General features: G+C 37.5%; 1 protein-coding gene across 1 annotated transcript in view; it reads right to left on the reverse strand.

Moving 5' to 3' along the window:
- The window catches only part of LOC122790586 (extracellular calcium-sensing receptor-like), a 115631-nt gene that overhangs the window by 81601 nt on the left and 19616 nt on the right, over positions 1-14414 (reverse strand). Inside the window, exon 4 of the mRNA XM_044058112.1 lies at positions 5737-6579. Coding sequence (XP_043914047.1) covers positions 5737-6579 — 843 coding nt within the window. The remainder of the gene's footprint in view (positions 1-5736; positions 6580-14414) is intronic.

Consider the following 14414-nt stretch of genomic DNA (forward strand, 5'->3'; position numbering starts at 1 on the left):
CCTCTGGGAATGCTCCTGCTCCCACCCCTCCTGACTCTCCTCTACTTAACCATATCCTACCTATCGCTCTTCTCTAATTTCTCATAACTCTGATCCCTCTCCTCGACTTCTCCACACCCTACCTACCACTCTTTTTCAATTTTCACATTTCTGATCCCCACTGTCTAGTTTCCTACCTAATTTTCCACCTGCATCTAAGCTCCTTACTTCTTCCTTGTATACCTATATCTTCACTTCACCTATTAGTCCTTAATTTCCCTCTTCTCTAATGTAGACTATGTAAATATATATACATATAGATAGTATCTTTGATTGCCCTGTAGAAGCATTTTATACTATTATTTATTTTGTTAGTACATCTCTTATTTCATTGTATACTACAAATTTTACATACTTTGTAATATTTTATTGGTGTGTTTGTCTAATTACTTTATCACTTGTTTAACCATGTTGGAGCTTTTCTCCCCAGGACTCCATTAAAAATGGGCTCCTTTGGCCCAATGGACTATCCTGGTAAACAAACTGTAAAATAAAATAAAAAAAACCTGCTTACAATCCCCATTACACCCAAAAATAGCATGCAAAGAAAACCATGCAACACAGATACAATACTATTAAGAAAAGAAAGTGCTTTCTTTACTTACAGTTCGCATTCTCCCCTCTCTTCCCCTCCCCAAAGCATTTTTCTGAACATTAATGACATGAAGTAGGGCATATACTTGAGTCCCCCACTTAGCAAACCAGTTTTGAAGAAGTCCAATGTTTCTAGATTTTCTTGTGCTGTCATATTTCACAAATATAAATAATGCTTTGTAATCCCACATTGTCACTGATTATATTACTGTTCTTCTCCATCACCAGATCCTGTCTCTGCTTCATTTGCAACGTACTCTCGATTCTACTGGTCAGCTCTCATTCTGCCCTCCTTCTCTCCAACATTTTCCATTGAAATACTGGAAAAGGTTTCACAGGTCTTTATTACCAGAGGAGGGAGATGCCGAATGTCCTTCTGTTTCACAGCTCAGTTTTTGTTGGACAAACTTTTGTATTTCATCCATGCACTTTATCAAAAAAAATTATTTTGTCTCTCCAGGGAAGAATACCATGAAGGCAGCCAGATACAGCAGTCTGACCCTCACAACTGTGTCTCGGGATTCTCTGAATAGAGGGATGAATTTACTTCTCTTCTGCCTGGTGTATGAGTAATCATTCTCCACAAACTGCTGTCACTTACTTTTAGTATTTTGCCCTTCTGACGCAGTTTTGTCAGAATCAATTCTTTCTGCTGGTAGGATTGCATCCCTACTATTAAAAGTCTAGGTTGCTTTCTTATAGCTAGATTTGGAGCATACACACGATGTGCCCATTCAACTAATAAGTCCTGCTCTGGAATACCAGTCCAGTTGCTTATTTGTCCTTTCATAAATTTAATGCAGTCTGTTCCTTCCAGCTTCTCTGGTATAGCTGAAAATCTCAAGTTTCCCTACATGCTCTGTCCTCTATTATTTTTTGAAACATCTCTTCTTGAGCAGTCTCATATTCAGCCAGCCTTTTCTTCATTTCAGCCTGTGATTTTTGCAGCTTTATCATCTCATCTGAATATCTGTTTAAAGCTCCTTCCATTTGTTTCAGCCTTTTGTTGTTTGTGTTGATATACTCTATCAGTGGTTTGTTTATTTTAACCAGGTCTATATGCAGTTGTCTTATATCTTCCTATATGTGGAGATCGTGTCTGAAGGTTGAATTACTTTTTGCTTAACAGCTGCAGAACTCTCCCTAGTCAGTGTTTCTTCCTCACTTTTTGTAGCTGATTTTTTTCCAGGTCTTCTGTATTTCTTTATTCCTGGCATCCAGGCAGTGTACTTACTAGCCAGTTATTGAAATTCACCCATAAGCAGAAGTCTACTGGCCTTCTCTGCTGAGTTTCAATTTTCACACTGGGAGAGCTAGAAACAAGCCATTACTCAGTGTGCAGCCATCTTGTAACTCACTTTGCTAACTTGTCTTGTGCCATTTAACATGTTAGTTAACTTATAACTAGTGAGATATGTATTGTTGTTTATGAGCATCTGTAAAGTGTATAAAGATGTTTTATTGTCTTCCTTATTATATAATATGTTTCTTGATTTTATTTAAAAATGGAATGTCTTAGTTTACTGGAAGTTTTTCTTGATTATATTATTCCTTGTATGCACTGTGTACTTTTTTAAGAGCTGGAGAATCAGCATGCATAAGATATAGCCAAGATGTATATATTAAGGCTTTTAGCATATATTTTTTAATATATATGTATTTTTTCTTAATATTTTGTACTATTGCTGAGTTCTTGTATGTAGAAGCTCGATACAAGTGTTTTGTCCCCCACCCCCTGTTTTATACACATTCCATACACATGCACACACATATATCTATACTTTTATCTTTCACTATTAAATGTTTTTCATACATGTGCATATAGTCATATTGGAATCGTGACTTTAAGAGCTTTTATCATGTGCTTTCTACTAGGCATTTAATTGTTTTTTACTAGAAGTGATACCATATTTAAATGGAGCTGAAGTACTTTAGTATTGTTTTAAGTCTGAAGAAGCATCCTTGGAGACGCGAAAGTGCTTACTTTATGGAATAAAGAATATATTTTTTACTCAGTGGTTTGCTTGACCCGTGGTGGTGGTGCTGCGGTAGCGTTGTCGCCTCACAGTAAGACGCTGTCCGGTTCGATTCTCAGCTAGAGCATCTTCTGCATGGAGACATGCGTGAATGGGCGTACCTTCGTTGAAGGTTGTGCATCAGGGCTGGTAACTCGGCACGTAAAAATCACCTATCAATCATTAGTGGACCGGAGCTCCGCTGTGGTGACCCCTAACTGGGAAAAACCGAAAGACACAACTCAGTGGTTTGCTTCGATTGTTGTGGAGTACCTGCCATTCTTCTACATTTGATTTTTAACTAATAACTTGCTAGACCTCAAACCTTTTAATTAATTAATTCACATCTACAGCAAAAAATTCATTGAATATTACTTCACTCCTGCAGGGCTAGCTGTATGGGCTGCCTTGCCTCATTGAAGGCCACAGCACTTAAAAGGCAGATTATGCACATCACTTTTATTACAGAGCTAACTTTTATAATGTTGTGGTTTGTCTTTTTTGATTCCGTTGCATCTGTATATGTGGTTGTTTTATGGTATACTTTTATTACAGTATAATTTAATTGCCCTACTGAATTTATAGCATTCAGTGTCAAAATTAAGTAGTTTAAATATGAGTAAAAAGATTTGAACTGAATATGTAAGGCAAAAAGCTGCATCTGTGAGCTCTAGGCAGCTGCTGTCCAGACCACTAGCAGTCAGGAGTTTAACAAATCTGGTAGATATTAATTAAGTGAATGCATAACTATGCATGTAAAACAATGTATACCCACACAAGTTACTTTAGAGTAACTGATATGTAAATGCAAAATGTCAGTTTACCTTTAGGGTGTAGTTTACCCAAATAAATATAATTTGCAAAAAATGGCATTATATAAAGTATTACTTATATAGTATTTTTAAATTTAGGCATTTTCCAGAGGTTGTAGCAAAAACTATCAAAAGTAAAAAAAAAATACAAAACAAAGATTTAGTAACTCTGTATATATAATACATGTTTTTTCTGAAAACAGTTGAGTATTTTAATTATTCCAACTTTAAGTTGCCTTCTAAAATAAAATTTGTACAAAGTCTATGTGACCTTTTTTACTCTTTGATTTAGTTGTTAGTTCGGATATTTTGCAGACACCTTAATGGGTATGGACATCAGCTGGTTATAGAGACACTGTATTTCTGGAGTATAACCAAACAGTCCACTTATGCTGTGCTGACAAAGTCATAAAAAGGCTGAAACATGCATGTTCACAGGTAGTGGGGATTTGGCTTTATTTGCCTGAATGTTTCCATAAACACCTAAAAAGAAAAAAAGAAAAAAGTCATGGACATTCAGAAGCCATACAGCTGAAATACTTGATGTCCTTAAGTGGTCATTTGCATATATTCCATGGGCCTCTATTACAGGAGGTTTAAGGTATCACACAGTAAAAATTCTAACTTGGCTAGGTTTTACTTGTAGCTTTTACTAATTGGTTTGTCAGTGTGACCTTATTGCTCTCTTAATACTGGCTGTAAGTCTTACTGCTGTTTTGTGTCTCACTTTTTTTCTAGAAATTAGCTAATATATTTAACCATTAACTTGCCACAAGTTGTTATACTAAGCTTTTTGTTACTATGTTAAATTGATCACACTATACATATAATTATATTTTCCTAAATGTTGAGGTTTTATATTGTATCTATGATTGTGTGTTTTTGGGTTTGGTACTGAAGTATAGCTAAAGGTACATCTATCTAGGTACACTAACTACAAACTTAATCTACAGAAACACACTGATAGACCCTCCCTGCCCACTGTATTCATATATGCTAGCTGTAGACCTAAAAGCTAACCCTACCTCTGCCACCAACCCTACATGTTGCATTACTAAAAACATTATCCCTAACAGTACCACTAATCAAGACAACGGAACACAGAATACCCATAACACCAATCAAAACAGCAAATATATCCCATTACCTAACCGTAACTATAACCCTAGCCTGCAAATATTCACACATGCACACTGCCCACCATAACACAGTCTTGCACATTTTCTCAACCACCAACTTTTCAGTCAAACATTAATTTTACCACTCAACCAATTTGTCAAACTACACTCAATCAAAAATGCATTCAGCCATTTATGCTGTCGCACTTTTTGCATTCACACAAACTTGTTGATGAAATATGTTGTCAGTCAGTAGTACTGCAACCATATATGGTTATACTATATTTTATACAAATAAATACACAAAGTTAGTGCCGCTAATGTTGAAAACAAAAGGTTGACAAATAAAATGTCAGACCACTGTGCATGTGCCAAGGAATAACATCAGAGCATGCAACTGAAAAACAATAAATACAAAGTTAAAAACACTATTTTTTTGCAGAGGGTATGCCCTCATGCACTCCCACAGCTTATGCTAATTTTGTCTTCTAACTTCAAGATCATACAATACCAGTGAAAAGGCATATTCCCCCATCCCTTGTAATGTAGCGATCTCCTGCACCTTTTGACTATCTGTTTAGTCGACCAAATTATGCCGACTAAATAGATGTTGACTCTAATGACAGTTGATTAAATTACTAGCTCCTATACCTATATATTTTTTATTTCATTTTTTTTCACCACTCATTTTGGTAATATCTGCCAAGTGTGGCATTCTGCTGTAGGAGGTCTAGTGATGAGTAAGAGTTGTTTATTTGTTCCTCAATGTATGGTCCTGTAATACAGTAACCTGCGTTATCATTATAAGGTTTAGTCCCCTCTACAGAGTTCACTACTTTTCCCTTGGTCATAGTCTTTCTACTCTGGGTACATGTTTTCCTAACTTCCTTTTGTTTCAGTACAGTTGTCTGTTTCATGCTGAGTTCTTTCTTTTACACATGAACTTTCCCGACCCTGTACTTCAGGAACCAGAAAAAGTATTCTACAACAAGATGCTTTTTCTATTGGTCTGAATGTCAAAAACACAGGTTCTGCAGTTTTCCTGTGGTGTTTTTATGGAAGTCAAAGTTGGTCTGCAGTACTTTCACAAAAGAGTATCTTAGAATATATATTCTGAACAGCAATTGCAATAAACTTTATGTGCTAGTGATTTCTCACCTGCCATGTACGGAAGTCCTTGCTGTCTGCACAGCTTCCATTCACAAATGATCCTTCCCCAGTTTTACAATCACGTAAGTTCTTTAACGCGTATACCAAGCTATACATAGCATTGTACATGTTGTAAGAATATCGGAATTCATCCACTGGATACACAGCAGGGTTTAGAGTGGTCAGCTTTTCATTCCCAGTACACATCTGTGAATTATCTGTCGTTTGCTGCTCTGCCAAATTTAAATTTGTTTTATTACTTGGCCACTTACATCCAAAAGCATTTGACCAGAATATTTTTATAAATATGTCATCAGGATATCGGTTTAGGTGGACATTATAAAGAAATTCCTTAAAGCCTGGAATCCTGCCACTAAACATGGCAAAACCCACAGCTCCAGTTAATAATTTCCAAATCACTTGTTTGGAAGTAAAGGATCGTGACATCCAGCTCCTGGCACCGATCCAAACTCTGTCTGTGATATTCCGACTAACCAGCTCCTCAAGAACTGCACTGAGCTGAGCTTCATAAACATAAAGTACGATAACTTTAGCTGTTGACTTTTGAATCATATCAGCAATAACAAGAACCTTAGTTCTAGGGACGCTTGCTGGCAGCATTTCGAAGAAGGCCACACAGATTCCAAACATGGCTAACTCTTGTTTAAGCTGCTGGCTTTGCTGTATGATATATTCATTGTCAGCATATAAAATTCCAATCCATGTCCATGAGAAATGGACAATGATCTGAGCCAGGCCATAAGGCTGGAAGTAAGTGTTTGGGATTGTCCTTACAAAGCTGGGATACCGAATCTTGTCACTTAGTAAGGGAGCTCCAGAGCCATGGCTTATCTGAACAAAAATATAAAACACATTTACATGACATAAGCAAAATAGTTTATTTTTATTTATTTGTTAACTGGTTAGATCTACAGACTCTTAACAGACTAATTTAGTCTATGTGTTAGAGTACAGGAAAAGGCATGGATAAAACACAATATAACAAAACAAAAGTTTATAACACTATTATTAAATCAAAATATTGAAACTAGAATATCACAGCTGCATTTTCATAAGAAATAATTACTTGCAACAGCTGAATGGTTAGTTACAGCCTATAAAAATGTTGAGTATATTCAGACTGTAGAAACGCTTATAATGCAAATCAGCTTCAAGGCAGATTTTTCTTTTTTTTATTTCTTTCTTTTGTGAGCAGAAGTGAAGGTAGTTATTGCTGTGTCAGATCTAGCAAAATAAAGATGGGTGTTACAGATTTCAGGCCAGTGATGAAGAAAGTTGAAAAGGACAATACATGGGTGCAGGTCATGAAGGCAGAGAGCATGGACAAAGGTAGGACAGTAAACCATGAACATGGCAGAAATGAGGGATGTTCTTCTTTTCTGGAATAATTGTCTTGCTACTTTGGTGACCTTGGTGTGGCACCAACACCATGAGTCTACTGATGCAGTTAATTGCTTGGAGACTAAATATATTATTAGTAGAAGGAGACAGAAGTTATTATGACAAAGGTGCATTCAGTAGTATGGATGAAGAATTCCCCTACAAACTGCAGATGTAACGTTAGGAAATAACAGACAGAACATACCGTGGGCAGCTCTTAACTGACAGACTACATCATATTTGGCCTACTTCATATGAAGATTGGGTTATTATTTACTGCGTGCTTAATTTTTGAAACAAAATAGCCTAAACCTGGGAAGAGTCAGACCATTTGTGCAGAATTCAGTGGGTAACAAATGGTGAGTTTATTTATGAAAACTGCAAATCGGAAGATTCAAGTACAGGTTCTTGAGAGACACCAGAAGTAAACTTTGAGATCTAGAAGTACCATAAAAATCACTTAGCAAAGCAGATGACAAACCAGCCTATACAGATTAACATCAAGCAATGTTCTGGTAGCTCAGCAAATAAAAGTGAGTTTGAGACTGACTCAAACGTCTCCATCAAATTAGCGATGAAGCCCTGTCAAGACTTCCTTCATCCATATTCAGGAATATGGTGCTTGTTGCAAACAAAAGTGATACAAGTGATATGGGCTATTACAAATAAGTAATGTCTGTTATACAAGAGAGTAATTTACAAATCATTTTTCAGTTTCAAAACATTAACATATTTAAACAACTTGGACAGTGGAGAAACAAGCTACAAATGGGATGAAGGACTGAAATGGGGGCATTTTTCCAAAGAGCTTGAAAGGTACAGATAGAAAAAGGTTCAAACATGAATGGCTGAGATGAAGATGAGCACTGCAGGCTTTAAGGACTAGAAAGTTATTTACTTGTTAATAGCGCAAGTGAACTAGGCCTCAGACCATTTCAAACATGATTGGTTCGGTCCACAAAGCAGGGATAATAGTAGTATATTTGGATGATTTAGCCAATCAGACAGCATTTTTGGTATGTTAAAAGAAACTGGAGTATCTGGAGAAGACCTATGCAAAAACTGACTGTAGTCAAGTTTGAATCTCAGAACTTATCAATCTGAGAATAAACTTTACTACTGAGTTGCTATATGTCCATTACTTTTATCAAACAAATCTGCCTAGTGGTAGCAAGTCACCCCATAACTGTACTTGCCCTGGACCTCTCCTACCTTTACTCCCCCAAACCCATATCCTTTTAAATGCTGAGAGCCTTTTCAACTCATCCACAATTCTTTCCAGCAAATGTCATTTCTTTATGCCTAAGCTGAAGATTATTACATCCTTTTGGAGACTGCATCCCCACTAACCATCTCTCAACATCTTTCTTTTTTGGCTTAGTTCCTTCATAAATCTATCATCTGGTTTTGTGAACCCAAATAATACCCTCTTCACCTAGTCTCCCATATTTCTTCTAAAAGCTACCAATTAGTTTTGTGAACCCAAATAATAATCTCTTCACCTAGTCTCCCATATTTCTTCTAAAAGTACATTCCTAACTTGTTCTGTTTGGCTTCAAATATCTTCACTTCTATACCTTTCACTATCTTGAAAATTAACGGTTTTGCTTCCCTGTCCTCGCATGATGTCTACAACTGGGAGTGGTATTTCAGGTGTAACTTTACTGATGATCTGCACACCTAAAGGATTACTTCCTTCTCTGTGAAGACTATGTTCCAAGAGATGCATATTCCAGCTGTAGCCTTCCCATAGATCTATGCTCCATGAGAATTACTCCCTTATCTCCGGGGATTGTTTCTCTGGAGATTCAACATCCCAGTTATAGTGAACTATAAACTTGAAAAATTACTTCCTCATGTTTGGGGACCTTGTATAAGGAGATGCAGTATCCCAGCTGGAGTGATCTATAGACCTGGAGAATTACCTCCTTTTCTCTAGAGTCTGTGTCCGTGATGATGTAGCCCAGAATACTGTTGTCCTTGGTCAGTGTTTTCTTTTTTTCTGATCCACATGAATCATCACAGCTTTATTTGCAACCATTTAATATTTTCCCTATACAGTTCCTTTATGTGTCACCTTCCCAAAATGATATACTGCACCTGGGTTGTTGTTTTCCAGACACAGTTTCTTTCATTTCTCACCATTCAATCTCAGTTGCAATAAATCAGTCAGGTTACTAATTTTTTAAGACCCTGGTGAAGCTAGCCTATCATTCCAGCTCTGCTATCCATAAGATTCTGTCATTTGTAAGGAGGTTAATCCTGTTCTCCAGACCAAAAATATCAGGGGAACATAGTTGGCCATTGGTTGCTTGTTTTCCAACTACAGTATTATGAGATCATTACTATGACACTGCATTGTCATATTTTTTATGTGATTTGGTGCATGAGGAATCATTTTTTTAATGTGAGACCTGGGGAGGTTTGGGGGGACTTTGATGAGACTTTTGAGAGGTTGTGTAAATCTAAAACAAACAAGAATTATAGAGCAAGTACTGATCCTTGTTTCATTGAACTGCAGCTCCAATTTCAATTTATTGCTGTATTTAGCAACATGCTGCAAATGTACACTTTTTATCAGTAGGTGTTTACTCTTTTTCCATTGTTGTGCAATGATGGCGTTAGTATATTTAAGTAAGGGTGGACTTGTCCCCACCCCCCCACAGAAGCACTTCTCTATAGTGATATGTATAGTGATGCTTATGAACAACATATTTGTGTCACTGATTTTTAGACATGAATCCACATGACAGATGTGAACATACTGAATGACACATATCACAGAAGTTATCCCTGTGGTACCCCTCCAAAAAACATGAGAAGACTCCCTCTCATCATCTTTCTTTTCCCCTCACCTTCTTAGCCCCAGCAGGAGCCTAAGTCACTTATCAAATTCAGGTCACCTAAGCTGTATGCAGGATTTTATTACTCTGTCAGCGGAGCAGGCTTTCATTCACTGTAATGTAAAAATTAACTTTCACACTGCACACAGACAACCCCCCAAAACAACACTGCTTACTTAAATCACCCCCAAAACTAAAATGAATTCTTACTGGAATGAAAAAGAGTTGAAAGAATAAAAAAGTGAAGACAGGACTAACTGCACCTGACCAGTCAGAAAGCAGCTTTACCTGAAAAAGTGGACATGAACCTAAGTATCTAAACACAGCACTAACCAGTGGATTCCAAATGTGACATACCCTCAACTCAAAAACATCTTCTCAAAGTTTAAGATAACAGGTTCATAGGTTGGTACTAGGCTATCAGCCCTAGAGCCTATACAAGCCTAGCCATAACAATTCCCTGGCTATTTCTTAAAACTTTTCTCCACTCCTATAAGTGCTACACCCGCCACACACTCAACTCACACACAAAGCACTTCAGCAGTGACCATAAATGTAGTATCGGCATTCGTTTATGAAGCATGATATCCTTGTGTCTTTATAAATCAATGCAGGTACTGCACTCCCACACCATCAGCCCTTGACTGCTTTCACCAGAAGCAGCATGGCCAGCCTTAGGCATAGGCGAACTAGGCGACCGCCTAGGGCGCCGTACAGGCCGGCCTCAAAAGGGCGCAATTTAATGGTTTCAAAACTTTCAGTGTTTTGCATACATTTCTTTACTTAACCGCCTCCTCGCCCATATTGCAGGCTAGCAATTGTGCCCTCCCCCCACTTCGTAGTACAAAGCACGAACGAACTTCCAGTTTACATCTACAGTACATAGCACAGACCCTAACTAAGCTGTACTATACTAGTCTATGTTGTTCTCCATTCCCTCCACCTGCATCTATGTGCCAAATGTGAGTAGCTGCTCTTGTTGAGCATTCTTTCAAAGCATCCAATCAGTGATGCTTTCATTCTGAGTGACGTCTCGGCTACTGCTCCATTGAGTGTATATAACCAGCTCACACCCGCCTCTCGTTCCTTTCTTCATTGACGACGAGCTAGAGAGGTGGGCGCATCTTTTGGTTATATCGTTACTTCCGGGTTATCCGAATGATTCATCATCAGCAGTCTGCTTGGTTCTCTGCAGCTCCATGCGGGCTACACAAACAGCATGGGTTTGGGCTTTTTGTTTAGTGCCTTCGGCCCTCCCTTCACCTTGCTTGGGTTATTTATTGCTTTTGTTGCTGCCTGCTGCTTTTGGCTAAGGTAAGTCGGGGTCCAGGGAATAATTTCTATTTAAACTGCGTCTTTAATTTGTGTTCGTTCGAACTTCAATCTATAAAGTAGACTTTGTGCTGTTCACTGCTGTAGTAGAGTTGGCTTGTAATAGACCCAGCATGTTGTGTGTAAATAAAATGGACGGTAGCACAACAGGGCTATTTTACCTTCTGTTTCCTGATGTCTGTGTTAATGTGTTCAGGGCCAGCCTTTAGAGCTTCATTTTCATAATTTCTGTTGAATTACATGGTGTCTGCTGTTTGGAGTTGTAAATGCTTTAATGGAATTGGAATTGCATCGAGTTCATAAGTCGCACAATGTAATAAGTTTAGTTACAACTTATAATACAGTATGGAGGCATTTATTATAAAAAATGTTTTACCGCTGTTACCGCTGTTTGTTTTAAAACACTTATTAATGTATGCAATCATGCCTCTCTGTTGTCCTGCAAATAACCCTAATTTAGAGAATGTTTTTAGTTTTGCCTTATGATGGGTCTCCGGTAAGAGTTTGACTTTTCTGGTAAATCGCCAAGGAATGCACGTCCGTGTTAGACATTACTTCCTTGCTTATCCTAGCCTCTCAAGCAGAGCCAGCCTTAGGCATCGGAGGAGTTGTTATTTTGGGAGAAATGTATGTGTCCCATGAGGCCCAGCCAGCAACAGATTGAGCGATGTAAATAGCACCATTTTCACCTAGCATGATGCATGGCATGCATCAGCTTCCCAGACCGGCAGCAGAAAGTCATAAAAATAAAGTTGTTTGCAGGGGTCCAAGCCTCCCAGCATTGTCATGCAAGGAGCTAAATCTTACCGCCAAATAATGGTAAATTAAGTATAACAACTTCAAGGTAATAAGTGTGATGAAAAAAGAAACAGTGCTTACACATACTGTTCACTTCAGGGACATTGGATCAGGAAGGTTACATTTGGTGAGACTGTCTTCATCTAATGCTAGTTCTCTCCATGGGAATAGGGATCAGATATGGAGGGAGCATGGATTTAGTCATACCTGTCATGGTCTTGTTAGGAGGCCAAATTCAAATGACCAGTCTTCTAGTCAAGTATGAGTAAATCCTAACCTAACTATAACCCATACCAAAATAGAAGGGCTTGCTGCATGATGGTGTTCTGTGGTGAGAGATTATTATTTTGTGTTTTCTCTCTCATGTCTTTGTATTGCTGTTAGTGGACAGATATTTAGAGGACTTTAGACATAGTTCCACTTGTTTTAGCTGTAATTTGTGACTATATATTTTTTGGGTGCGAGAAGTATGTGGTAAGCATGTCAAGGAAGTTGTTTTGAAGACGCAGGCCAGTGTAGGCTATACAAATGATACATGGAAGTACTGTAAGGTTGGCAGGTAAATTGATATGCATCACATCCATGTCTGGGAAGGTTTTTAGAGGTGGCAGATTCTGTTAGTATAGCAGTAGCTAATACAGGAAGAGAAAATAACACCTGAACAGAGGACTAATATTAGCTAAACATAAAGCAGATTTACAGTTGTGTTTTTTTTAACATAAAGTAGTCGATTTACAATTGTTTTTTTTTTTTTTTTTTATGTACTTCCACATGTTTGAATGTGGATAACTATGCCATGCCCCCCACACACTTTTTTTAATTAGTACTGAGACAATTTAGGTGACTCTTCCAAAATAGAACAGTTGATCTGTAATATATGGAGTGCAATAATTGCACCCTGAATTCAAGAAAAAGATTTAGGCACCTGTCTGACAAGTACTAGTTGCAATGGTATTTACAGTAATATTATCTACATTGGCAGTCATGGCAATAGATTAAACTTTAAAAATTCTTTTGTGCATGTGTTCTACAGTTCTGAGTGAGACAGCTTCACAGATAATGAACTGGCAAAAAAATGCCTCACAGCAAGAGGTTTTGCGGTTCAATTCTTGGCTGGGAAGCCTTCTGTGCAGAGTTTGCATGCCCTCCCTACGTTGGTGTGTCTATTCTGGGTGTTTAGGTTTCCTCCCACATTCCAAAGACATGCATCTGGAGTGTTTCTCCCCAGGCATCCTCTGAAAATGTGCTCTGTCCCATTTGTCTTTCCCAGTAAACAAATGTTAAATAAATAAAATAAAGAAATGCAGCAATATCATCAAATCAAGCAATGTTAAGATTAACTTTAATAAAGAATGGTATAAACATCACACTGATTTATTTTTATGACAAATTAAATAAGTGTATCTTGACGGATTTTTTGAAACCACTGGGTACTGGGGCATTCTAAAGCCAGCTTGTTGCTAGTTGTAAGTTCCAAAACTAGTGTCTGAAAAGCAAAGGAAAAACTCCCTGAAGACGTCAGCCTCATTTGCCATTGCTTTTAAAGTGCAGTTGCTTTGTGATAACTCGTATATGGAAAGCCTTATTTCACTGCTGATGTTTTCATTTGTTAGTCATACACTAGCACACTACCAGCCAGGGTACATTAATGTGGCCTTACAAAACAATGCTATTCATTTATATTGTATCATTGTCTTGTCTTTAGCTAACAGTGCTAATGTATTACAAGTGTCCTTGATTTATTTCTGGATTTGTTCTGGCTTTGTTCTGAAGATGTTGTGGGTTCTTTGATGTGTTTGAACTAATGAAAAGGTTAAAAATGTTTCCACAATTGAGTGTTTTTGTTGAACTGTGATCTTACTGTGATGGCTGCAGCTATTTGTTGTTTTATTGTATTTACTACCTATTCCTGCAGTCAGACTATAAGAGCAACAACTCTTCAGAGGCAGTTATCTTTTTTTATAATAATGTTGCACAAGAGATATTTAGATGGTGAACTCAAAACTGAAATAGCTGAAACAATGGAGTTTACTTTTATGAAAGCCTAACAGCAGTAGTCATGTAATGTGATTGACCAGATTCTGCTTTGATTTTGTGATTTACTTGATATTTTACTGCCAATCAATAGAATGTTAAAGCAAATTTGATAGCAACTGCTAGCATTGCTAGTGCAGCTTTTTGAAGGCGTATTTGTGGTGATTTTACCTCCAGATTTTGTCAAATGCTATATTTAACTCTTGCTCATTTTTTTGCTCTTTTGTGTTGGGCAATGCAGTTTTACTTTTCTAATGATACATTTTGAGTTTGGTTTAT

The sequence above is a fragment of the Protopterus annectens genome, chromosome 16.part0 (assembly GCF_019279795.1).
Source record: "Protopterus annectens isolate FY-2018-M chromosome 16.part0, PAN1.0, whole genome shotgun sequence".
In the NCBI taxonomy this organism is placed as follows: domain Eukaryota; kingdom Metazoa; phylum Chordata; order Ceratodontiformes; family Protopteridae; genus Protopterus; species Protopterus annectens.